Genomic DNA, 27,769 nt, shown 5'->3' with positions numbered 1-27,769 from the left:
AATCTTTGTGACTGTGGTTTAAACCAGAATTTCTTAAATATAGAACACCAGAAGTATGTTCTATAAAAGAAAAATAGATAAGCTGGACCTTTTCAAAATGAAAATTTTTACTATTGGAAAGATACTGTTATAAGAAATAAAGGACAAACCACAGGTTTGGAGAAAATCTTTGCAAAGCATATGTCTGATAAAGCACTACCAGTCAGAATACATAATGAACTCACAAAACTCAATCAGAAAATAAACAACCCAATAAAAAAATGGGCAAGGGATTTGAACATTCACCAAAGATATATAGATGGCACATAACCACATGGAAAGGTACTCAGTCTCTTTCATTATTAGGGGAATGTAAATTAAAGATACAGTGAAGTACTACCACACATTTGTTAGAATGGCTAAAATTTTAAAACAGAGCATACCAAATGTTGGGTAGATAATGGAGGAACTACAGCTTTCTTCTCATGGGGAGTTAAATGCTGCACTGAATTTCAGTTTAAAGAGTTAAACACATCTATTTGATTCAACCATTTCATTCTTAGATATTTACTCAAGAGAAGTGAAAACGTGTGTCCATACAAAGACATGTTCACTAATGTTCATGGTGATTTTTGCTTTTAATAGCTAGAACCTGAAAGTTATCTAAATGTCTATCAACAGGTGAATCATTAAACATATTGTTTACCCATACATTAGAATTCTAGTCAGAAATAAAAAAGGAATAGAGTATTGTTTGGATGAAACTCAGAATAATTGTGTTCATTGAAAGAAGCCAGACAAAAAAGAATACATACTGTATCATTCCATTTATATTGAGATTATAGGGAATTCAATTTATAGTGACAGAAAGCAGATCATTGGTTTCCTGTGCATGTGCCAGGGTGTGGTGGAGGGCAGGAAGGAGAGATCACAAAGCGGGAAGGAGAGATCACAAAGCGGGAAGGAGAGATTACAGAGAGACAGGACAGAGCTTTTAGGAGTGTGTTCATTACCTTGATTGTATAATGATTTCATGAGCATATACATGTATCAAAACTTATCAGATTGTATACTTTAAATATGTAAGATGTATTGTATGTCAGTTACATGTCAGGAAAGCTTTTAAAATAAAACAAAATAGAATCAATTGACATGAATTTATGCGTTTGAAGTTAGAACTCCTTTGTTTGCTTAGTGTGAGATGTTTTGTCCAGGAAATCAACTAATTGATTGTCACTGTTTTAAAAAATTCTAATAGAATATAAAAGTACAAAGAGAAAGTAAAAAATTTGAAATTTTATGACATGTAACCAGTGTTAAGCTGTTTTGATCAACATGCCCCAAACATCTATGTATAACCCAGAGAGATATTGTATATGTTTGTGTTTATGGGGTAATGCTGTGTAGTCTTAGGAAATTAGCTTTTTTTTTCACTGTATACTATATTTTTAAAGGTTCATGCAAATATGATCAGAGTGATTATGATGTGGCAGCTGTGTGCTGACACTATTGGGAACTCAAATAGCTTCTTTGTTTCACTAGCAGCTGATCCTAAATGGCCAGCTGAAGTCTTACTTTTTTAATTTTAGGAGGGTTTTAATCAGTAAAACTGACTTTTGAAATCAGTACTTGGAGATAAAAAGCACGTTTTTGAACTCTAATCATAAAAAGTAGAGCATTTTCTTTCTTATATTCCTGACCATTTCTTCCAAAATAACACTTGAAAGTGTTCCTTATCATTTCAACAGACTATGTTTAACTTACCTTTTAGACCATGTTTAGATGAGTGTTTTATATTTGCACTGTGTAAAAATAAATTATCCAGGAATAATTTGCTAGGTACTATAACAAATGAATTAAATATATACTTATTAGTACCTTACACTATAAAAAAATGAGTTAACTGTTAAAATTCTTATAAAGCATTTGTTCTTGTGATTCTGATTTTTTTAAAAAAGTACTTGGCCTTTTCAATTAAAAAAATAATTATTGTAAAACTAGTACTAGTTAAAAAATAAGCTAGTACGGAAGGTTTTTAAGGAAAAAATCAGTTCTTTGCTGCATCTTCCATCTTTCCCCTTGCTTTTACCCCATTCTGCATAAGTGCTGTTTTTCCAGAAGATTTTAAATTCTATTAGCTGTTTTTTCCTGGTATCTCCCTATTTCTAAATAATATGCTAGTATTTGTGTGAGTTTTCATAAGGGTGATTGATTGGAGAGGCAAAGGATAAAAGTTCCTTTAATGTAAGGAAAGGATACAAGAACATGATTCCATTAGGAAGGATTCCAGAATAGAGGATACAATAGCACTGTGTGGAGGGGCACACTTGGTCTTCAAGTCACTGGGAGCGTAGATGACCAAATCTTGTTACTGGGTGATGGTGGAGAGGATTCCCTCTCACCTTCTGAGAACTTTGCTTTTGCAATTCTCAACAGGATTTATACACTCTCTTGATTTTTTGTTTTTAATTGTTGGAGGGTCTCTGATTACTTTTGTCCTTGCTAACCAGGTTCTAGTTACTTGTCAGAACCCCTGTGCATTCCTGAATGCTTACTGGGAGAATAGGTGAATTGGAGGTTAATGTCTCATGAATACCCATCCATCTATCCGTCCTAAGTTTAGGGCTTTCTGAGGTCTATCTCTCTAGCTATTTTGATATTATATATAGTCTCTGTTACGATACCTAAGGATTTAGCTCTCTTTCACTCACACCATTTCCTCTTCTTCATCTTCCCCATTTTGTTATATTACATTAAAACAAATTTTAAAAAATGGTACAAATGAACCTATTTACAAAACTGAAATTGAGTCACAGATGTAGAAAACAAACCATGGTTACCAAGGGGGAAAGGGGTTGGGGGAGGGATAAATTGGGAGATTGGGATTGACATATATACACTACTATATATAAAATAGATAACTAGTAAGAACCTACTGTATAGCACAGGGAACTCTACTCAGTACTCTGTAATGACCTATATGGTAATATAATCTGAAAAAGAGTGGACATATATATATGTGTATGTATATATATATATATATGTGTGTATAACTGACTCACTTTGCTGTACAGCAGAAAATAACAACATTGTAAATCAACTCTACTCCAATTAAAAATTAATTAATAAAATAAATAAAATTTTAAAAACCAGATCAGTAATCATTGTGAAGAGAATTGTAGACTTTGATTATTTATAAACTTTTTTTTTCTTTCAGTGACTTATTGCATCTTGTGTTCATTTGCACTATTTTCTATACACTTATTCAAAGTTTCAATAGCCACTCTATTAAGTCTGTCATGTGCCTAATAAGCATTCTCCCCTCTATCCCTCCTCCTCAAAATCAGTAAGTCTATCAACCTCTTTTCCTCTGGTGACCTCCCTTCTTCAGTGTTCCATCTTTGTGCTCCAGACTGAACTGGTTGTATTGCTAGACTTGTCTTTATTTTTCTTTTCCTTTCTTTTCCTTTTAAACAGCAGTCTTCCTTTATCTCATATCTTCTTTATTGGTTTTGTGTGTGTGTGTGTGTGTGTGTGTGTGTATAACATATCCATCAGAGAAAGAGTGCATAAGCATATGTAAGGTAATTTTTTGAATCTTTGTATATGTCTGATGAGCTTTTAAATTTTTTCCCCTCACGTCTTATTGATTGGTTAGTATAGAGTTTTCTTTGAGAATTTTGAAGGCATGTGCCATTGTCTTCCAGCATCTAATAGATCTCATTATATCACCAGTTTTTTCTCTATGGAAGCTTTTAGAATTTTTTTTTTTGACCTTGGTATTAGTAAATTATCATTATGTAACATTTTGTTCTTGTGTTATGGATGCATTTTTTCTCCCTTGTCTAAGTGTATTAATTAGAGTTGGTTTTGTTTGGTTTTTGAATGTCTTTTCTTTCCTGCTTTATCTTTTTTCCCTGTGGATTGCTCTTTTCTGGTTGTTTATTGTAGCCTTTCTCCTTCATGGTGGAGACTTTCCTCCAGTATTAGGTGATCTTTGGTTGTGTGTTCTTATTTTAAGGTAAGACATTAAAAAAGCTTATTCTGTTTATTTGCAAAGGAATAAGAAGAAGTCTGTAAGGATATGTTCTAAACCCCAGAGGTCATGGGAGGGTGGGTTGGCTAGGGTGGGTACTTTTATTTCAAAATTCTATACAGTTTAATATTTTTGTAACAATCCTTAATTGCTTCTATGAGTTTTTTTTCTTAAAGCTTTAATGAATTTATCTGTTGCTATGTAATACATAACCACAAAACTTGGCTGCTTAAAGTAACAAACATTTAGTCTTTCACACAGTTTCTGAGGGTCAAGAATTTGAGAGTGTGGCATCGCTGGGTGGTTCTGGCTTAGGGTCTCTGATGAAGTTGTAGTCAGTCTGTTGGCCAGGGTGGCAATCATTTCAAGGCTCAACTGTGGTTTCCAAGCTCGTAGATACTGTTGGCTGGCCTCAGTTTTTTAAGCGCTGTTGGAGTGAGGGCCTCGGTCCCTCATTTCATAAATCTCAGTGTCCTAAAAACGTGGCAGTTGTTTGCCCTATTGTGAGTGACTTGAGAGAGAGTAATAGTATAATTTTCCCCAGATGGAAGCTGCCGTCTTTTTTATAACCTATTCTTGAAAGTATCATGTCATCATTTTTGCCATATGCTTGTTATTGGTCATACAAAACAAACCTGGTATAATGTGGGAGGGCACTACACATGATTTGCAAAATAGGAGGCAGGGATCATTGGAGGCCAGAAGGCAGGCTGTGATAGTCAGCCTCCAAGATGGCTCCTGATGATCCCCTCTTCCTGGCATTCTCTTGAGTAGTTCCCACATTGCACCATGGCTGATCTGTGTAACCAGTGGCATGTGGCAGAAGTGATGGTATCCTACTTCAGAGATAATGTTGTAAAAGACTGTGCCTTCCATTGTGGTTGGTCTCTTCTTTCTCTCGGGCATTCAGACACCTTGTGAGAGGCTCAAATGACTGGAGGTAGAGGCCTCAGGCCTATAGCTACTGAGGAACTGAGACTTGCCAAGAGCCATGTAAGTGAGCTGAGAAGTGGTTTCTCCATTCTCTGTTGAGCCCTGAGATTATTGCAGCTCTGGCTGACAGCTTGACTGCAACCACGTGAGAGACCTTGAGCCAGAAAAACTCAGCTAAGCTACTCCTGGATTCCTGACCGTCAGAAACTGTGTGGGATAATGACTGTTGTTTTAACCTTCCAAGTTTTGGGTGAATTTGTTACATAGCCAAAGAGCACTAATAAATAAAGCCAAGATTTATTTTTTTCAAACACACACACACACCCATACCCCACATTCAAAACCTCATTGGCAGGTTGGTATATGTGGGTTTGAAACCGCTAGGTGGTGTTTCAAGGGGCTCCGAGGAGCTCCGGTTCTTTATGTCTCAGTGCAAAAAGAACTCAGTGAGAGGCAAAGTAATAGATAAGAAGTGAGTTATTAGAGTAGGGCGCTTGTGAGGCTTAAAAATGGACAGGTGAGAAGGTGTTGCACCCCAAGAACTTAGTGGGCTACAGTTTTATAATCAAAGGAAAAGTGGGAGGGGGAGAAGACCACCTTCTTCCTCATTCTTGAGTAGACATCACAGTTCCATCATCAGTTCCTCCTCTATGTTGGGCGGGGGAGTTTTCTTGTCCGTACGTGGTCAAACTGGGACTGTCATGGCACTATGGAAAAATTATTCCATGGCTCAGTACAATTAGGGTCTTTCACTTTGAAATGTCACCTTTCTATAAATTATTGTTTTTTATGTGTGCAGAGAGCATGTCCAAGGGGTCATTAACTTACTGAGCTCACTGGGCAGGATGTGGGTCTCATGCCACCATTGTTTTATTGTTTGGGGGCATGTCTCATACTTCTGTAGCATGGTTTTGTTGTTAAGCAAGGCAGCTTGGTTTTGTGGTTAAGCAAACATGCTTTCTTGAGTGATCAATAACTTATAGGGGTCTCCCATACTTTTTTCTTTACTTATAATCCTCTGGTAGGATTAACCGTTTAATTACCTACTTCGTCCCTTTACTCTGTCCCTATCAGGTTGGGCTTGTTGACTGATGGGACTTTATTGTGGCTTGGTTATGCTGAAAACCTATTTTGGGGGGCTGGGGTGTGACCCTTAGTGTTAGTATCTGGAAGTCTAAAGAGTCTGTTCAGTTTCTTTACAGAAAAGTCTTCCATTTTCCTTTCTGAAGGTTTAAGCTTGGCTGCTTTATTCTGAGTTGGCCAGGGAAAGGGGGCTAGAGGTACCATAATTAAGTAGGCAGTTTCACCTGTCCCTCTCTACTCCCCCTGGTTTGCCTGTTGTTCCTTAGTTCCAAGATGCTTCTCTTTGGTTTCTTGAGGGAATAAACCTCTAATTTATCTCTAATTTATTTTAGGAATTCTAAGTTGTGATGGTGAGATGGTAGTCCATTCCCTTACTTGTAGCTCCAAGCCTTATCTGTATCCTCTGAGATTTAGGGTTTCTGCAGGTGGACTAAAGCTTGCTTATCATAAGTAGCCTCTTTCAGTTGCAAATGAGATTTTAGTTCCTTTAGCGCTGCTGAGTTTCTCATCTGCTTTCCTTTTTCTCAAAATTTGTGGAAACCTTTTGACCATTAATGCTTAATTACATTAGTATTCTTTTTGATCCTGTAGGTGTTTGCCTTTTTTGTGTGCCTTTATTATCATTATAACAGTCTTGGAAGGAAGCGTAGATAATCTTTCTGCCATACATAAGTGGAAGTCCAAGGGGTGTGAGTGTGTGTATTTCACTATTATTATATGTACTATAGCAGGAAATATATAACCATGGACTCATAGGATTTTTGAGACAAATTGGAATTTGGAGATAATTTAGTCCTCTTTCTTCATTTTACAGCAGAGGAACAGGCTCAGCAAAGTTAGATGTTTTGCCCTTGATTACAGTTAGCATTGCAAGCCTGAGATGGAATTTGTATCTCCTGACCCTATTTGTTTCTTTTTCTACCATGCCACACTAATTACCTTTATTTTTTAAACAGATGATTAAATTATTAACAGCTTGAACCTATTGTACAAATTAAGAATTAATAACTACATGCCAGATTTGGGGGATTCAAAATGGGTAAGCCTGGTTTCTATGTCAGAGCAATCTCTGGATAAATAAAAATGATTTTCTTACTTTCCTTTAGTTCATATATTTTGTTGATTACTGGCCTCATCTTTTGTTTTATCTATTTAACAATTTGTGTAATTTATGTGATGATCTTAACTTACGATTTGTCAAACAAGCAGTGTTTTGAATAAAAGAGAGGGGTTTTTTTCCCTTTAATTTACAATTTCCTTTGACTTTCTTGGCTCTCATTACTCTCTTCTGCTTTCTAATTTCTTACTTGAGAGGAAGCTCAATATTTTTTTTTTGTACTAGGTTTATAATTAAATATCCATAGTATAAGCCTTGCATGCAGAGTTTATAAACATTGTTGGGGAGAGAGGCAATTAAGGAAAGTATCTTACTAAATCTTTTCTATATACAGTAAGCTCTTGGTGCAAAGGAACTGCAGTATGCTTTTTTCTTACATGACCCTTAGCATGGTGCTGGATACATGTTAGGCATTTGGTCAATAGCGTTTGACTGAAAAACATTTTTTTATGGAAGGCCTTTTTTAAAGTGGAGTTTTAAGTGTTCAGTGTTAAAAGTTAATGAGAGAATTGATATTTTCTTCACATACATTTTTGTGAAGATATATTTTTCACATGCTATGTCAAGCTTTTCAGAGCAGTTTTATAAAGAACAAGAACCATCATATTCTAATGGTCTTTGCACACTGGACTGGTATACAACAAAGGGTTGAATCTAAAGAAGAGCCATGGAGAATCCATCTGAAAAACTTTCAAGAGTAAAGAGGAAAAATAAGAGTATAATAATTTTTAACAATTATTATCTGACAATAAAGCATTTATTCAACATGTTTTAGGTACATTTTTATATGGTATTAGTTTAGTCCTCATGACAACTTTATGAGGTCGTTATCCTCGTAAAGAATAACAGTGTAAGACATTTGTTCATGACCAAAAAATGTATCAGTCATTGTGCAGTAATTTGAAATACATGCTTGTTTTAATTGTAAAACCTGTACTCTTTATTTTCTACTATCTTACTCTGGAAGTATTAATTTGAAAGTGAAAAACTCAATTATATATCCAGATTTTTTTTTTTTTTTTTTTTTTTTTGCAGTACGCAGGCCTCTCACTGTTGTGGCCTCTCCCGTTGCAGAGCACAGGCTCCGGACATGCAGGCTCAGCGGCCTTGGCTCACACGCCCAGCCGCTCTGCAGCATGTGGTATCTTCCCTGACTGGGGCACGAACCCATGTCCCCTGCATCAGCATGCGGACTCTCAACCACTGCGCCACCAGGGAAGCCCAATGATGAGATTTTTTAAATGAAAATTGTATCCAACTTCTGCCCCATTCTATAATATATCTGAAAATAGAACATCCTATCACAATTACTCATTTTTAATTTCTTCATTCTTTACAGTAATAATGTATAGAACAGAAAGCCCTATAGTCAGTTTGTAGTACTTTAAGAAGGCTTTGCAGACAAAATATTATGAATCATTCCTTGTTTAATACTTCAGAGATTTTTATACCTAGGCAATGCAGTATGGTTTCATTCAGGATGGACGAGAGGTATGCCATTCTTTTTATAAAGTGAGTAAAGACTTGTGGAAGGGGAGTCAAGTAAGGAGAATTTGGATGACCTGTCCGTTTAGACCTCTCATCCATTGTCAGGTGGATTAGTTTTAGGAAAGGAATGAATACAAGTGGAAATTGAAGACCTGTCCATTGTTGTTTATCTATTTCTGTGTACTCCTCAGAGAGTCTGTTTACCTTCAGTAGTATAAATATATGATATTGGAAGATCCCTGTTCTAATATTTATGGTAGCCTCTATTTTATAGCCAGGGAAACTTAGACTTAAAGAGGAGAAAGAATTGGCTGTGGTCATTAAGCTAGTAAATGGTTTAGTCAAGAACTCTAAAACTTTTCCTCATATGTCTCACTACCTAGTACATAGTCTGGTACACATAGATGTTTGCTATGTATTTAATAAAAGAATAACTTCATGTTGTTTTGTGGACTATTACATACTTAACATTGTAGTAGTCTCTTGAATTTTGAACTGCTGAGTGAAAGTAACATAGATGATTCACTGCAGAAGAATATTGAAGATAACTCACATTTTTAAAGCATGATCAAGTTCATCTCCCTTTAGTTCTTGATGTGGTGTCTGTGGAAGTGACTAATAGACCATCAAAGAACTTAGGCACTTTGGGGGACTTCCCTGGTGGTCCAGTGGGTATCCGTGCTCCCAATGCAGGGGGCCTGGGTTCGATCCCTAGTCAGGGAGCTAGATCCCACATGCATTCCGCAACTAAGAAGCCTGCATGCTGCAACTAAAAGATACTGCATGCTGCAATGAAGGTCCCACGTGCCTCAACTAAGACCCGGTGCATCCTAAATAAATAAATAAATACTTTAAAAAAAGAACTTAGGCAGTTTTAAATGTTTTATCAATTAAGATGGAGACCTGTTAACAGTGTAGCAGTGTTTATTTGATAGGAGTCAACTGGCTGTATGTTGATATCACAGTCAAATGTCCATGAGGCAAACGTATGTTTATATGACCAGTATATTTTTGTTTCTGTGTTAACAGGTATTCTCTTAAACTGAATGACCAAATCTTGGCTGAAGAGAAACACAAGGAACTGTAAGTGCATTAAACCCTAGGCTGTACATAATTTACTCTGTCTATGGAGTAGATGCATGTAAACAATATGATTTTTTAAATTCTGTGGGGTATAAAATATAAAGATGTAATCAGTATTATGATCTTAATCCTAGTAGGAGTAGGATAATTTATACTACATAAGATTAACACAGGAAATAATTGTTCCCATGCACACATTAGAATATGGAGTATTGTATCCCATCCTCTAGACTAAGGGCAAATTCGGAAATAGGTCGTTTCATCTTCTTTCCCCAGATAAAATGTTAAATTGTCATTGTTAATTTTGGCTCTTGCTCAGTTAACTTCCACCCTGTGCTTAAGGTGGAGAAATATGATTTTGTTTGTTGTCTTATGAAAAAAATAAATGCCTAATTCTGTTTAGCACAAGGTAAAACACTTTAAATATAAATAAAATTTTGTTCCTTTAAAAAATTTTAATGTTTGTAGGATTCTATCTTTCAGGTAGGATAGCTGTATACATGATTCTGGGATATCTCTGTCGTTATTTTTCTGCCCTGTGGTAGTATCTAAAAAGATTACTACCTCACAGTTCCTGTGAGGTTTTTAGTTAAAAATTACAGACTAGGCAGTTTTAAAAATTAATCTCTGGGACTTCCCTGGTGGTCCATTGATTAAGACTTCGCCTTCCAGCACAGGGGGTGTGGGTTCAATCCCTGGTCAGGGAGCTAAGATCCCACATGCCTCAGGGTTAAAAAATGAAAACATAAAAAACAAAAGCAGTATTGTAACAAATTCAATAAGGACTTTAAAAAAAATGGTCCATGTCAAAAAAAAATCTTAAAAAAAAATTTCATCTCTTTTCAATATCATAGGATTGTCCAAAGAGGGAAGCTAAAATAAAATATATGCTTCTGTTTTCTAGTAGGCTACTTCTTTTTCTCCATTGTACAGTAAGAAAGTTCTGATAATTGTAATTATTATTGAAACACCTAATGGCAAATAATAATGTAGAATTAAGTTTGAGGAATTTGAGGCTAACTACACCTACAGGTTGGACCTCACTTATTATTATTATTATTTTAAATTGGAGTATAGTTGATTTACAGTGTTGTACGGACTGCGCTTATTATTGATGATAGTCAAGGTTCTATCTATCCTTTTTATAAATACATTGGTGAATTTTACAAACTTCCTTGGGAGTTTCCTTAATGTTTGACACTCTCTTATGTTAAAGATATTTTAATATCTAACTCAAGTGCCTTGTGGTTTAGTTTAAATGTAATCTTCATTTGTACTCAAGTTATGGAGAATAACGTTTTCTGTAGATTGAGTGCTTCAAGACTGTTATTTTCTTCTCAAGGTTAAGTAATGATTTTTCTGAATACTTTTTAAGGTTCTATTTACAAACACTGTCCTGAATCTTTTCCAAATTATTTTCTTTCTTCTGTCTTATAGAAGAGATTATAGTAAGTGTTAACATAAAATGGTAGGCTCAATGTGTAAGAAAAGGATTTAAGAGTTCTTAAGAGTTGATATATCTCATTGTTATGCTAGCCTTTCATCAGTATTTTTATATTTGTTATGTCTTCATTTGATTATAATCTCCATCGTGGGTTCTCAGATTTATTGTTAAGGAATTTTATATAATTTCTTTCTTTACTGTCTAGTCAATGATTGTCACTGTACCATTGGTTGGTTGCTTACTTATAGGTTTGGTAACAGAACTTTTTTGTTTTGGGAATTAGGTAGTCAACCTAGAGGTACCTTTGGCCCTTGGAGACTATGACCAATATTAAAAATACCAGAAAACTGCAATACTGTGAATATTTTCATATTATTTAATATGTAACCCATATGAATGTGTTAATTCATTTACAGTTTCTTTAGCTATCTGTGATATAGTTCACCCTCATGGATAGACTGATTTTTTTTCTTAGATTTTATTATGAAAAATTTTAAATGTGTAGTATATAATTACCCATATACTTGCCACCTAGATTTTATCATTAACATTTTACTCTCTTTTTCACCTTATCCATTCTTTTGTCTATACATTACTTCATCTGCTTTTTGAATGCATTTCAAAAGTAAATTGCAGACATCAATATGTTTCCCCATAAATATTTCAACATGCATACCATCACCTAGAATTCAATAGTTTATAGAGTTTTTTGTCTTTACCTGTAAATATTTTCATACAGTGAAATGCACAAATCTTAAGTGTACATTTGCTGAGTTTTGAAAAGTGCATAAATGTTCATAACCCAGTCCTCTATCAAGAAGTTCCCTTATGCCTCTGTAGTCACTCTGCTCCTACCCTCCAAGAGGTAACCCTTATTATGATTCTTTTTCTACTATAGATTAAGTTTTTCCTGTTCTGGAATTTCTTATTAATGAAATCATATGTATGTTATGTTTTATATAATACTTCTTTCACTCAGTATAATATTTTTTAGATTCTTTCATGTTGTTGCATATATTAGTTAATTTTTTTATTGCTGATTAACATTCCATGGTTTATCTGTTCTCTTATTGGTGGACGTCTAGGCTGTTTCCTTTCATTTGGCTACTGTGAATAAAGTTGCTGTTAATATTTTTGTATAAGTCTTTGTGAACATGTTATTTCTCACAGATAATTACTCAGGAATAGATTTGCTGCTGAGTCACTAGGCTAATAGTATATTTGGTTCTATAAGGAACTACTAGATTTTCTTTTAAAGTGGTACCGTTTTACATTCCTACCAGCAATATATGGGAGTTCTAGTTGCTCTACATCCTCATCAACATTTGATATTTGTTGGTCTTGCTAATTTTAGCTCTTCTGGTGGATATGTAGTGGTATCTCAGAGTGGTTTAATTTGCATTTCCATGATGACTAATGATATTGAGTACTTTTTCATTAGCTTATTGGCCATGTATATTTTCTTTGGTGAAGAGTCTGTTCACATCTTTTGCTGATGAAAAAAATTAGATTGTTTTGTCCTTTTATTGATGACTTGTTGGAATTCTTTATGTATTCTGGATACCAGTCAATGTCAAATGTATGTTTTATAATATTTTTTCTCCAGTCCCAGGCTTACCATTTTTTCTTAATAGTGCCTTTTGATAAGCAAGTTTTAAATTTTTATAAAGTCTAATTTATCAGTTTTTGCCTTTATGATTATTACTTTGTTCATCTAAAAAACATTTGCCCTCAATTTATTAAGATACTCTTATTTATATTTTTCTTTAAAAACTGTATGGTTTGAGCTGTTTTGCTTAGGTCTATGATCTATTATGCATTAATATTTGTATATGATGTGAGGTAGATGTCGATATTCATTCTCCTTTATCTATATGGATATCTAGTTATTTCAGCACTATTTGCTGAATAGACTTTATTTGTCCACTGAATTGTTTTGATGGCTTTGTTGAAAATAAAATAACTGTAGAAATATGGGTTTATCCTGTTCCGTTGATTTACTTGTCACTCTTTATGCTAGTCACACAGTATAGTAAGTATTGAAGTCAGTTGCTGTAAGTCCTCCCACTTTGTTCTTCATTTACAAGATTGCTTTGGATGTACTAGATCCTTTACATTGCCATATATTTTAGAATCAGCGTATCAGTTTCCTCAGAAAAACCTTTTGGGATTATCATGGGGATGTTGAATCTATTTGAGAGAGAATTGACATCTTAACAGTATTTAGTCCATCTTTAATTTCTCTCAGCAGTGCTTTGTAGTTCTCAGTGAAGAAGTTCTGCTTGTCTTTAAGGCCAAATGAATTTTAATACCAGCCTTGCTTTATGACTATGAATTTCGAAACAAAAGATAGAGGGTTTCAAATTTTATTTTCACCTAGAGTGTGTTAAATTTGGATAGATGATTTTTTTTCTTCTCACAGTGCCTAATACGTCTTCTGGATATTCCATAGCAGACCTTTGGTAGGGCAATCCTGTCTCGTTAACAGTATCAGGTATAAAACATACTAGCTGAGTGTAAATAATGTGTACTTTTCCAGAATTTTCTTTCTTTTATGTTAGGCCACTTGGAATATCTTCTGGGTTTGATTGTTACATACTTTTTCTTCTCATTCTTCTTGCAGATTTTTATTCCTCTTTGAATATATTACATAGTAATTATTTTATAAGTTAGCATTTATCACTAAAAGTATATTGGAGTTATTATTTTTCTACCATAACTACATACTTAGCTGTGTAGGAAAATTAATAATGTCCCTAATCTTTGCCAGCTATGGTTAAAATGCATATCATTAGGCCATACCACAGACTGGAAAGGAGAGGTAGGTGTTTAGCTCAAATCTGTCATAATTCTTAGAGAAACTCTTCAAGGCGTGTAGTGTGATGATAGATTAATAGCTCAAATTTTTAATCTAATGGAAGTGCTCTGGAAAAAAAATTGTATGGCATTATGACAGGAAAAATACATTTTATTGATTGAAGCAGATTTTCAGGTTAGACCTTTTCTTTTGTCACTATTTAACATTAAAAAAATCACATCTTTTCTAGGTTACCCTTTGCTTTACTTACTGTATTTCAATTAAAAAAAGATGTTGGAAAGGAGTCTAAATCTTATTAGGAGCTAAGTGACCTGTGTTTTAATACTTAATATATACACATTTTACAGAAAACACAAAATTTTCAATTCTCTTAAAAGGCAAGTGCCATACTATTGGATTAATCTTAAATGAGCTATTCTCTTTTTCTAGTGCAGTTAACTAAATTAACTCTGTTGAATATTATGCAGTTATTTATTTTATTTTTTTTAACATCTTTATTGGAGTATAATTGCTTTACAATGGTGTGTTAGTTTCTGCTTTATAACAAAGTGAAACAGCTATACATATACATATATCCCCATATCTCTTCCCTCTTGCATCTCCCTCCCTCCCACCCTCACTATCCCACCCCTCTAGGTGGTTACAAAGCAGGAGCTGATCTCCCTGTGCTATGCGGCTGCTTCCCACTAGCTATCTATTTTACGTTTGGTAGTGTATATATGTCCATGCCACTCTCTCACTGTGTCCCAGCTTGCCCTTCCCCCTCCCCATGTCCTCAAGTCCATTCTCTAGTAGGTCTGCGTCTTTATTCCCATAGTGCCCCTAGATTCTTCATAACCGTTTTTTTTTAGATTCCATATATATGTGTCAGTGTACGGTATTTGTTTTTCTCTTTCTATGCAGTTATTAAAATGTTTTTAGGAAAATATTTAATATCATGATGATTTAAGTAGGTGAAAAAGATTGCTTGCAGATATCATAAAAGAGAATTGTAGTAGAATAGTAGATCTGTGGGTGATAGATAATGGGTGAATTTTAATTTTTTTCTTTGTACTTTTATGTGTTTTATTTATTTATTTATTTATTTATTTATTTATTTATGGCTGTGTTGGGTCTTCGTTGCTGCATGCGGGCTTTTCTCTAGTTGTGGCAAGTGGGGGCTACTCTTCGTTGTGGTGTGTGGGCTTCTCACTGCGTTGGCTTCTCTTGTTGTGGAGCATGGGCTCTAGGCGCACAGGCTTCAGTAGTTGTGGCATACAGGCTCAGTAGTTGTGGCACATGGGTTTAGTTGCTCGGCGGCATGTGGGATCTTCCCAGACCAGGGCTCGAACCTGTGTCTCCTGCATTGGCAGGCGGATTCTTAACCACTGTGCCACCAGGGAAGCCCTATGCTGTTCTAGATATGAAGTATATTTTCCCTTTTGTTACTGAATGAATTATTCTTCTTGACTTTTTTAATGTCAAAATTGAATTATTTTGTTAGAATTACCCCTTGAATTTAAAAGTTTTATCTTGGAATAAGTATATTTAAGTTTTTATTGGTTTAGGATTATGATGAAATGGGAGAAAATAAATGAATTATGTAAGAGGTATGAAGCAGGAGTATTGGAAAAGACACTCTTAGACCTTAATCTTTGGTTCAGTGTAAAAATATTATAATTTCTTAGAGAACAATGCCAATTTCTAAACCAGCAGGGGAGATTTTTAAGTATTTAAGTGGCATGTTTCAGAACATGTTCAGAGTCCTTAGAGACAATCAGTAACATCTGATATGCTCTTAAATTCATTATTATTGATGGTGTGGCTTAGTAATTCTTTGAAAATATCAAGATTGTCTTGTAAGAAAGAGTAGTATAAGAACTGATTGCCTATAGAGCTGATGGATTTTGTTCATGGCAAATGCCAAAGAGAAAAAAAAAAACCTGGTAAGTGAAAAGTCAAAATTGAAATAAAGAACATCTAGGACCAGCAACAAGGTTAAGTGATTAATATGATTTCAGTATTCATAAAACTGCAGTATTTTAAATACCATGAACATTTTTATGGTCCCTTTCTCAAGGCCCACTTTCTTTTACATATTTTAAATTATAGAATTTAAGATTCTAGAAATGAACCCTAGAACAAATTATTCATATTTTATGATGAATGGGTGAGATCCACTTGATAAAGTGACTTGCTGTAGGTTACACTGCTCTTTAATGACAGCGCTGGACCAGAATTCAAGTCTTGTGATTCCCATTTAAATGCTTTTTCTATCACACCAAGCAGCTCCCTAAAAATACAATAATTTTTTTAAATAAAAAGGATTGATATTCAGTGCAAGTCCCAGTACTAACTGATTATAATGAACCCAGTGGCTATATCAAGGCTCTCAATGGCTGATTAATTTTACAGTATTATAATATGGTTTAGAAACCACCTCAGACTCATTGAGTGAATTGAGGGGAGTCAGGTATACTATGTATACCTGAATTCCAAATGCAATGCACTTCTCATTCTTCCAAGGAGATGGTATAATACAAAGCTTTTTGGCCAAGTTGACTCTAAAAGCTTTTAGAGAAGTTTATGAAATAAGTCTAATTTATACTTGTAATTTAGCTTAGTTATATACATTTTACAACCACATATTATGTGAAATAATTTTAAAATTCTTTTTGCTTTTTTACTTCTCATTTGTTTGAACATTCAGAATTTTCATCTTTGTTACCAGTGGAAGAATCCTTTTCTCTAGAACACAGCAATCTTCTTTGATCAAAGTTGTTTGATTCCATGTATGATCCTTTCATTGGACATTTTATCCTAAGCTACAGATGCCTCTTACATGGGAAACATTTTTGTTCTTGTTGTTGTTTGTGAAATATTTTTGTAATTGATTTTTTAATATATAGTCATGATCTTTGTACAGTAGCTGTTTACTATATTGCTTTTTAAATTGATCTTTAAAAAGCTCTACAATAACATTCACCATTTGTGCTTATGAAGCTGTGCCTTCAAGAATAAGTACTAAATGTGTGTTCAAATTCTTTGCTCTTTGTTTTTTTTACTAATATCATCAGGTGACTTCTGTAAGAATCCCAAACTAGCATTGATTGAATTCATTCCAGGCAACTACTAATGGTTCTAAACTAATCTGTGACCAGAGTTCACACCTTTGGTGAACTTTGGACTGTGCTCTCACTTTAGAATTCTAGGATTTCATAGTTTCTTGTTATCTGTTGTTATAACTGGATTATGAAACTTTCGAAAGGTTTGCTTAAATATTGTTTAAAGGAAAATTATTAACTCTGACATAAAGAAATACTCATTACAAGAAATAATTTTAGTATTAAACTTTGTCATATATTCATGCATATATGATAGATGAATGAAAAATGTATGTTATTAGTGGTAAAACCTTAAAAGCCTCAAAGGATTCATCCTAAATTGCCACCTTCTGTTTTTGAAGAAATGTACGGTGCTCTGGATTTAACACTAGAAGAAACTGAGTTTATGTATGTTTTGCCACAGATTGTATCCTTGGTGTATCAGGTAAGATTCAATTCTGCTATGAGTAATAAGAAATAAGAAACCTATTATAGGGATTAAACCTTACTCATTGCGAGAAAAACTAGGGAAGTAGAGGTCCAGAAAGGATTAGAGAAAAGTCACTAACCAGTCCTGGTGTGTGGATTAATGAATTGGAGCTTTCAAGAAGCAGCTAGGCATGTCTAGTTGCTGGAGTGAACTGTGAGGAGAGTTGGTGGATTGTTGGCTCTTTGAAGCTACCAATTCTGTGAGTTTTCAGTGGAGCATTTGGTGATGGGCTTAGGCCTGGTTGAAAAGGTGAGCGGAGGTGGAGTGGGGATACATAGGATACATTGGAATTCCTCCCATACCTTTCTGTCTTCACCACCTCTAGCCAGTAACTACCGTTGGAGTGAAACGGCCGCTGCTTCACTTGTACCTCCCAAATTGTACACAAATTTCTCTTGTGGCTAATCCCAACCTAAAACCACATAGGGAAGGAAATTCTGGGGATTGTAGTTTTTAATTGACACAGTATAAAACTACCATACTTGGATTAATCACTTAATCTCTTGAATATAACATCGTCATTTGTAAAATAGTGATAATTTCATTTTATCTTGTTAGGTTTAATGAGGATTAGATGAAATTATATATGTGAAAAAGTTTTGATCTACAAGGAATCATAAAGGTTAGTTGTGATGTAGGTTTTTTTGAGTATGATGATGTTTATAAAAACACTGTTGAACTGGCTTTGGCTCTTAGAGAAGCTTAGCTGTCTCTCACATATCACTGTGGGTTTAGATTAGTGCTTTGCTCTTTCATTATTATCCATTAAGCAAATAGTTTCTTTAATTAGCTACTTCTCTTTTAGTCTATTCCATAATCCCTCTGAATATAGTTTTTGAGTTTCAGGCATAAAATTGTTCAGAAAAAAATGGTAGTGGTCTTTTTTGCTTTCTACCTCTTTGATTTTTTTAGTGGAGAAGGGTCAGGTGGTTCCTGAAACTTTATCCAGACCTTTTCAGTCCAAGTGTAGTTCATTGATCTTTTGCTACAAATAATTTACTTGACAGTATTTTACTATGTGGTATCAATGGGGTGAATTTATTAGGGTCAACATGGGTTGGAGAGAGTAGAAATTGCTGTGTTGAATTCTTTTTTCTTCTTGGTCTACAACAGACAAGAATATTTTGAGAGTGCAGCTATGACAGATATCTACCTGAAAAACAATGTAAGGGTTATGCCGACGTGGTCTATATTCCCTTAAGGATTGAGTCAGACTATTTGGGAATGATATGAATTAAGGAGTTTTGGGGAACTTTAGTATCTGTTAGCAGCTAATCTGGTTCTTGAAAACTACTAACTATATATAATTAGTATTTTCTCTACTAAGTATAATTAATGTTTTCTTTTTGGAAAGTATTGAAAAATTGAATAACACTTAAGAGAAGGAAAGAGGACTTTACTTTAATTACTTTTCTGCTCTGATTTAATCCTCACAGCAACCCTATGAGGTAGGTATTATAATCATTCCCATTTTACAGGAAACTAAGGCTTGGAGAGACTCTATTACTTTTCTTAAAGTAGGAAAGGTAGGCTCCAATTTGATTTCAGATCTTTTTTATTGCCTTTTACTTTGCCTAAGTTCAGTGACTTAGGAAAAATAATATTCTAAAAAATTCTTTAGAAGAATGATATTATTTAAAACACACATTTACTTCATAAACTGTATTTATGGTGGATGTTATATTTCATTAGTTTTAATATGATTTACTAGAAAAATACCATAGTTTGTAGGTAATACTGTGGTTTTTTTGGGTTGGCTGATGGCTAAGGTGTAAAACCTTAGAGGATAATCTGAGTTCATGTTGATGACTAGAAATCCAATATTTCCAACCAAATAGGTCTTTTTCTTGAAGCTCTGTGTATTATAAATTTATTCCTTGTGATGCTAGCTCCCTCTGTAGAACTTCATTAAGATTGCAACTTGGCTTTTTCAATCCTTTTGCAAAGTGATTGAAACATTATCTAGAATAGATTTAAAATTTTTCTTATAAAATTTTACTTTATATTCTAATCACTTCCAAGTGTTTTTTCTTGTGAAGATGTTACCTTTATAAAAATGTCTCACTTTATATATACTAAATTTTAGTAGCATATACAAAGGGAAAACAGATTCCCCAAATATTCCTACTACTTTAATGTTTTTTTTGTTTGTGAAGGCCAGAGACACTTGTGATTTCTAGGTCTGTAGGGTCTGTGTTGGGTAAGACCAGAGGAGGTAGAAAAAAACCAATGGAAGATGTGAAAAAAAGAAAAAATTTGGAAGTGTAACTGGTTTCCATATATCATATTTGTAATGATCTTTTTTAAAGAGTTTTTTCATTGTTAAATTGGATGAGAAAATGGTCATTAAGGGAATTTTTCTGGGGAGAGGGTCTTGCAGAAAGCAGACAAACAAAATTTCTGCGTGCTAGAAAGATTCATTTATTTTCAAATTGAATTCAACAAAGAAATTCAAAGAAATGCAGAAAATATGCTTCACATACACAGTTTCCATAAACTTATGTTCTTGTAGGAAAATCCTTTATTATCAAATCCTACCACCAAATTTCCTCTGTGTGAGTGTGGATACTTCTTTCACCACTACTTTTTCTCCTTTCTCTTCCAAATTATTTTCTATTTAAATATTAAATTGTATAATTATCTCTTCAGAGATGCTTTCCCCACTAGAATGAAGGCAGAGGGAATGTGACTAGCTTCCAAGATGGAATTTGGAAAAATGGGCGAACTGATGTCAACTTTAAAGCTAGGGACTAAAACATAATATGAGCATAGGAAAGAACTAAAATATATATGCTCTTTCAATTAAAAAAAATTAACTATACTCTCTTCTAAATAGGATTGAGGGACATTATTAGGATGATGCACGAATTGGCTTTTAAACAATTTTGTAAAATAATTACCTTTGAACGTTTTGTTTATTCTAAACATATTTATTCTGTTAAAGGATAATACAGTTTACACAAACACAGGCGTGCATTATGGTGGCACAAATAACATCAAGGATGATTCTTTTTTTTTTTTTTTTTTTTTTTTTTTTGCGGTATGCGGGCCTCTCACTGTTGTGGCCTCTCCCGTTGCGGAGCACAGGCTCCGGACACGCAGGCCTAGCGGCCATGGCTCACGGGCTTAGTTGCTCCGCGGCATGTGGGATCTTCCCGGACCAGGGCACGAACCCGTGTCTCCTGCATCGGCAGGCGGATTCTCAACCACTGCGCCACCAGGGAAGCCCAAGGATGATTCTTATTCTTTTTTTATACTTGTTTAGCTTGACGGAATTTGATAACAGAATTGTTTGAAAGAATAGAATTGAACTGTTTTATTAATATAACAATATCCTTCGTTATCTATAAAAACATTGAGATATAACTGACGTGTAATGTTGTATTAGTTTCAGATGTACAACATAATGATTTGATATATGTATATATTGTTTTTTTATTAAGTATTTTTTAACAGCTTTATTGGAGTATAATTGCTTTACAGTGGTGTGTTTTCTGCTGTATAAGAAAGTCAATCAGCTATATGTATACATATATCCCCTTATCCCCTCCCTCTAGCATATTAATTATTGATTTACAATGTTGTTAATTTCTTCTGTACAGTAAAGTGATTCAGTTATACATATATATACATTCTTTTTTTAATATTCTTTTGCTTTATGGTTGATCATAGGATATTGAAGATACGTGTGTATATTGTAAAATGATCATCACCACAATACTCTAGTTAACATCCATCACCACATATAGTTGCAGATTTTTTTCTTGTGACGAGAACTTTTAAGATCTACTCTCTTAGGAGCTTTCAGATATACAGTTGACCTTTGAACAATGGTGGGGGTTGCCCACCCTTCTTACAGTGGAAATTCCACATATAATTTATAGTCTGTATATGTGATTCCTCTATATTTGCACTTCCACACCTGCGAATGCAGTCAACCTTGGATTGTGTAATACTGTAGTATACGGTGGACCCGAGCATGTATAAGTGGACCTGCACATTTCAGACCAATGTTGTCCAAGGGACAACTGTACAATGTGGTTTTACCATATTATATCCCCATGACCTATTTATTTTATAACTGCACGTTTGTACCTTTTGACCATCTTCATTATCTTTAAAGCATGTATTTCACCCTTAAAACAGTACTGTTGTTCTCCTTTATTAGTAAAAAATTGTAGTGCTATATAAGCATTTTGCTAGGGGTTCTAATAGTTTTTATTTTTAAAATTCATTCATTCATTCATTCATGCTGCCCTGGGTCTTAGATGCGGCACACAGGATCTCCCTTGTGGCATGTTTGGTTGTGGCATGTGGGCTCTTAGTTGTGGCATGCATGTGGAATCTAGTTCCCTGATCCTGGATCGAACACAGGCCCCCTGTATTGGGAGCATGGAGTCTTACCCACTGGATCACCAGGGAAGTCCCGAGACTTTTGTTTTTATATCTGTCTTTGAAAATAATCAAATTTAACATCAGGCTTCTTTAAGAAAATCAGATAGACTCCTAAGATACAATTAGGGGCCTATCTTGTTATTCCTTAAATATTACCAATTTAAGTTTTGTTAGCAGAGAAAAAAATCCTTCTGTTTTTTCTCCAACAATTGGAATGATTTTGTATATAAGTACCTCTCATTCTAGCAGCCAGCTAGTGTCGGTGATCAAGTTTGGAATAACTTCTGTGACTGCCCTTTTTTTTTTTTTTTTTTTTTTTGCGGTACACGGGCCTCTCACTGCTATGGCCTCTCCCGTTGCGGAACACACGCTCCGGACGCGCAGGCTCAGTGGCCATGGCCCACGGGCCCAGCCGCTCCGCAGCGTGTGGGATCCCCCCGGACCGGAGCACGAACCCATGTCCCCTGCATCGGCAGGTGGACTCTCAACCACTGCGCCACCAGGGAAGCCCTATGACTGACCTTTTAAGTCTGGATTCCGAGAGAATTTTTTTAATGCCAGTTTTAGGTTTCTTTAATTATAATCGTTTTCCTTTAAATATGTGGTAGGTAAAAGCATAAACTTTTAAAGAACTGGTTTTCTCTAAAGTCAGGAGATTTATATACTACCTATATTATGATGCCTTTGGTTGTGAGTCACGGACACTCAAAACAAAATGACTTTATATATAGAAAATTTTATTATTTAACCCAATTTTATTATTTTATTATTTAACCAACCCTTATATGGAGGTAAGGGTTGGTTAATTCGGTGCTTCAGGAACATCATCAGGGAGCCCTGGGCCTTTTTGTTTTTCTGCTTATCATCCCCAATGTTCTTTTAGGCTGTTTACTCCTCATGGTTACAAATGGCTATTTGCAGTTCCAGAGGTCAGATGTAGTTGATGATATCTAGAGACTCTCAGGAAAATCTTGTTCTTTTTTAAGTGCAAGAAGAGCTTTCCCAGAATTACCCCAGCAGACTTCTCCGTAATTTATCATTGACTTCCATTGCATTATATATTCATTCCTAAACCTCTGACTGGCAAAGAAGATAGAATTACCATGATTCTAATCAAGAGTCACTCCATGGGTCAAAGCACAGGCTCCCTAATAACTGAACAAAATTTGGGGTTCTTCTGGAAAAGGGAAATAGCTGTTGGTTTGAGAATTAACAATGCATTGCTTACAATGTTTAAATAAAATGTCTATGTCACATTTCCCTGGGTACATAGCAACCAGGGTCAAACTTACAAACTGCCACAGTGAGAGATTTCATAAAACTGTTTTCTGCTGCAGTCTTTATTACTTGTTACTGTGCACATTGAAGAAAATTAAAATTTTTAAGAATTGAAAATTTAAACCCATTCCCTGATAGTAGCCAAGATATAAAAGTGTGTGAAATTTGAGTGAATATTTTTTAAAGCGTGGGACATTTGTGTTATACTCAGAATTGAAAAGGGGATATGCACAATTATGTGACCTCATGGGAACTATTGCTCCCTTTTGTCTGACGTAATTTCCAGCCTTTTCTTTGATTTCATCCTCAGCAATCCAGAAGGACACCTTTAAAAATAAAGAAACAAAATTATTTACTGTTCTCTAAACCAGGGGAGGTAGAAAAATACATTCAGAAGAGTGGTATACAGTGTAAACTGCTGCTTTTGTTAGTGCTCTATATTTGATATGCTCTATATTTGATATATATTTATATTGAGATGTGTATTTTTAGAGGATCATAATGGGGAATATTTCTACTGCTTCCTGAAAACATCATTATAATATGGTTTTTTGTGTGTTTTTTTTCAAAGTTTTAGTAGTTTGGGGAATTTTATTCCAGACTATTATAAATTATTATTCAATATCTTGTTTTGGAATTATTTTACTGAGTCACCTGACAAAGGTAGGATTATATCTTTTCCGTAAAATGAAGAATATTATCTTCTATTGCAAAGAGGTATAGATTTGCTATGGATGAAAGCAATGACTCTGGCTTCAGTCTACCTTGAAGAAAGAATAAAAGTAGAATTGAATAATCTGTGGAAAAAGGAAGATGGACTGTCATATTCTAGTACTTACTATATTAAGAATGGTTAATATTAGTAGGTGATTTTATAATTAAAGTATTCTAATTTAGGGTACGTTTGAATCAGTTTGTAATAACCAAACCACAAAAATTCAATTTACTTTATTTATTTATTTTGCGGTACGCGGGCCTCTCACTGTTGTGGCCTCTCCCGTTGCGGAGCACAGGCTCCGGACGCGCAGGCTCAGCGGCCATGGCTCACGGGCCCAGCCGCTCTGCGGCATGTGGGATCTTCCCAGACCAGGGCACGAACCCGTGTCCCCTGCATCGGCAGGCGGACTCTCAACCACTGCGCCACCAGGGAAGCCCTCAATTTACTTTAAATATGAAGAACTTTTAAAATATAAAGTTCTCCCTTAATTTTCAAAATGTTTCTATATATTTATGCTTTCCATTTCTGTACAAAATTTTTTTGTTAATATGTCAGAGTTGGAAAATAATAGTAATAATAACACTGCAATTCCTTAAAGATTATAGTAGTATCTAATTTTACAGTGTTTACCAGAAGTGGATAATTTTCATCCTCTCTTCAAGACTTTATTTTTAGCTGTTATTCTTACTTTCTGCATCTTTCTTATTTGTTTCCTTTGTTGGTTCTAAGTATGCCCTCAGGACTTAGCATAGTATAAATTTATTATGTTTTCTATAGGATACCTCATCAGATATTTGACAATGATTACACATCTTTTAGGTGTAGAAACTGTCATTTGTATCCATAGGCCCTAGTAGGCATTTATGTTTGTTGACTGACTCAGTTGATGACTTAATGTGTAATAATACTTCACAGTCTTCCATTGGTTTGTATAATTGAGGGAATTTTATATTGTTCTTATCTTAGATTTGTGATCTATAAAGTATATTCTAAAATTATATATGTATTTCATAATGGTTTTATCTGGACCTGTATAAAACAAGTGCTTATTTTAAAAACTGTAATAACTAACCTTGTAAATCCATTGTTAGTTATTTGGAAAAATGAATATTGTATGATATGAAGCACTTCTTTTTATTGTTAATTTCAGGTTCCACTGTCTGGGAAACCTCTGTGTGAAAGTATAGGTCCATTAACTTCTCTGTTCTGTCTGGGATGATTTATTGATAATTTAAAATAAAAATTTTCAGTAAGACTGTAGGATTCTGGGGATCATCTTATTGACTTTGTACTTGGTATTGTTGACAGAATTATCACTGTTATTAATCCTTATCCTTTAAACATTTACATTTGTAAGGCAGAGTAAATAAATCCATTGTACAGGTTGGAATGGTGGATAAAAAATGTTGCCTGCCATTCTGATAAACAAGCCATCAGTCACCACAGCTGCCTGATGGTGTGCCCTGATGGGAATCAGGATGGAGAAAAACAGGATATTGGCCCTAAATTGTTAAGATGCATATCACAGGAATAACTTCAATGAGCCCAGACTCTTGCATCTTTCCATACCTAGAAAAGCAGTAAAATCATTAATTTGAGGGTCTGTATTTTGTGATTAGCAGTAATCTTTTGATGTTTGAGTACTTTTTTTTGTCCCCCTAGCAAAAACGCCTCCTTTACTTCTTTGGAACAGTTCTCCTCCCTTACCTCTTTGGAACAGTTCCTCAGAGCTATCTGAGAGACTGTCTCTCTGGCTGTAGTCCTCAGTAATATCCCCAAATAAAACATAATTCTCAACTTTTAGGTTGTGTGGGGTTTTTTTCCAGTCAACAGAAGGATTCTAGGAATTACTTAGCACACTGTTTAGTATAAACTGTAGCAATCTTATTTAAAACCTTTTTTTTTTTTTGGCCTTAGGTTGTTATGGTTCTAAGGTCCTCTGCTTATGGCCATTTTACGTGCAGAATTTTTGGTGGTAAAAATTGTGTTTTATCAGCTTAAAGTGAATCCATTTCCCATATACAAAGTATTCATAGGGTATTACTTAATGCTTAATTTATGCCTTTCTTTTCTCATAGCAGTAATTAAAATGTCCCTAAGTTACTGAATATTTTTGTTACTGAGCTCAGGTTCATCTGCTTGCCACTCAAAAGCCAATAATTCGAGAGGCAGATGTCAGTAGAAAGGGAAATTGCTTTAATCAGAGGAGAAGGTGGACTCATGTCCTGAGACCAACTCCAAAGATTCTGCTCAGCCATGACAGTTTTTAAGGGGAAAAGTGGGGGAAGAATCTCTGAATCATCAAGGCAGAAGGTTGGGTTCTGCATCATTCTCCATTGTTGGCAGGCTGGCTGACTCTTCAGATGTTATCTTACCCGAGTGATCTGCCTGCAGGATTGCTAATGGGGGCTGTTGGAGGTAGAGAGCTAGTCATTCTTTAACTACTAAATACTTCATTCTTACTTCTTTCAATCTTGGACAAGAATCAACAGGTTAGGCAAGGCATGGTGTGCATTCAGGAGAGCATAAGTCAGGAGTTAGTTTAAATTGCCTAGTGATCTCATTCTCATGATTAGGTTCTTTCAAGGTTAGAGGGGAACAGAAATGGGCAAACAGGAAAGGGGTAAAAGATCTGCTTTCAGTTCCCCACTGTCAAACATCATTCCATTTCTATGGGATTAGGGGCGAAGGTCCATCTTCTGTAACTTGTTCATGCTGACACAGGGCACCATATTCTTAGAGTGGAAGATGTCAGCATGGGTTTATAGAATCTGTTTGCTGACAATTTTAGTCGCGCACTCACATATACGAGCAGAGCAAACTACAATTATTTTGATGCCCACAAAGATGTAGATCATATGAGCAATAATGTAAATACTGTTCTCTTGAGGCCAGTTTTTGGAATTGTGCCCCAGATTCAGTACTGCTCAAGATGGAGCAGTTTATGTCCTGTTCTCTGGTGGTAGTTATAGTATCTGTAAAATAAATTAGGAATGTGCTTTGGACACCAAGTCTGTGACTCTATAATTAACTGTTCGAGTCTGCTCTTCTGTGACTGTGGGAAGTCCAGGAGACTTAAGCTGTTCTATAAACAAGAGGCAGAAGACACAGAGGGGCTTTTGTACTTGGGGGTTGCCCTGCAGTGTTCTGCTCGGTTCCATTTTCAGCTGTAGAGAACATTTAGTACCATCCCTTTAATTTTATTAATGAGTAAGCTGAAGCATAGAAATCATAATTGGCAAGGAAAAGACTGTTACTCAGGTCTTCTTTTTAGTTCCTTGTTCTTTCTTTTACCAAATTGTATTCATTTCCCCAAGATATGCATAATAGAAGCATATTGAAATTTGAATTGGTGCCCTTTCAGAAAAGAAACAGATTTGTTCTCCATCTTCCAACCATGGATTTTTAGTTTGAATACAGGTTGAGAAAGCTCATTTCAAATAGAATTGTCCAGTGATTAAGTATTTTATCCTTTGTTGTCATGACCTCTTTGAAGTAGTAGTGATATTTCCTCCTGTGAAGAATAGGGAAATAGAAACTTAACATACTTGTTCAGAGTCATGGTGTATGTGTTAAATTGAGAGTACTCTTAAATCAATTGTAAGCCTTTGGTTCTTGTCACCTTAGCTTTTGTATTGTTAGTGTGAGATAATTCATGTGAATTATCAAACTAGTTCCCATGCATGGGGACACTCAAATATGCACATTATTTACATTTGGCCGATTATAATTTTTCTAAACTGAAAATCTGATCTTGTTTCTTCTAGGTTTAAAACCTTTTAATGATTCCTCTTTGTCTGCAGGATGAAACCCAAAGAAATTCC

The 27,769-nt window shown here is 34.9% G+C and overlaps 1 protein-coding gene across 6 annotated transcripts in view; it reads left to right on the top strand.

Annotated features, from left to right (window-relative positions):
- ADK (adenosine kinase) overlaps nucleotides 1–27,769 on the top strand; it is a 499,563-nt gene that overhangs the window by 47,939 nt on the left and 423,855 nt on the right. For all 6 annotated transcript variants that reach the window (XM_059053172.2, XM_067025331.1, XM_059053175.2 and 3 more), the window contains exon 3: nucleotides 9,666–9,719. In XM_059053172.2, the coding sequence (XP_058909155.1) occupies nucleotides 9,666–9,719 (54 nt within the window). The remainder of the gene's footprint in view (nucleotides 1–9,665; nucleotides 9,720–27,769) is intronic.

This window comes from Kogia breviceps, chromosome 2 (assembly GCF_026419965.1).
Source record: "Kogia breviceps isolate mKogBre1 chromosome 2, mKogBre1 haplotype 1, whole genome shotgun sequence".
In the NCBI taxonomy this organism is placed as follows: domain Eukaryota; kingdom Metazoa; phylum Chordata; class Mammalia; order Artiodactyla; family Physeteridae; genus Kogia; species Kogia breviceps.
Note: the sequence above shows the minus strand (reverse complement) of the source record. Positions and strands in the feature narration are given on the sequence as shown.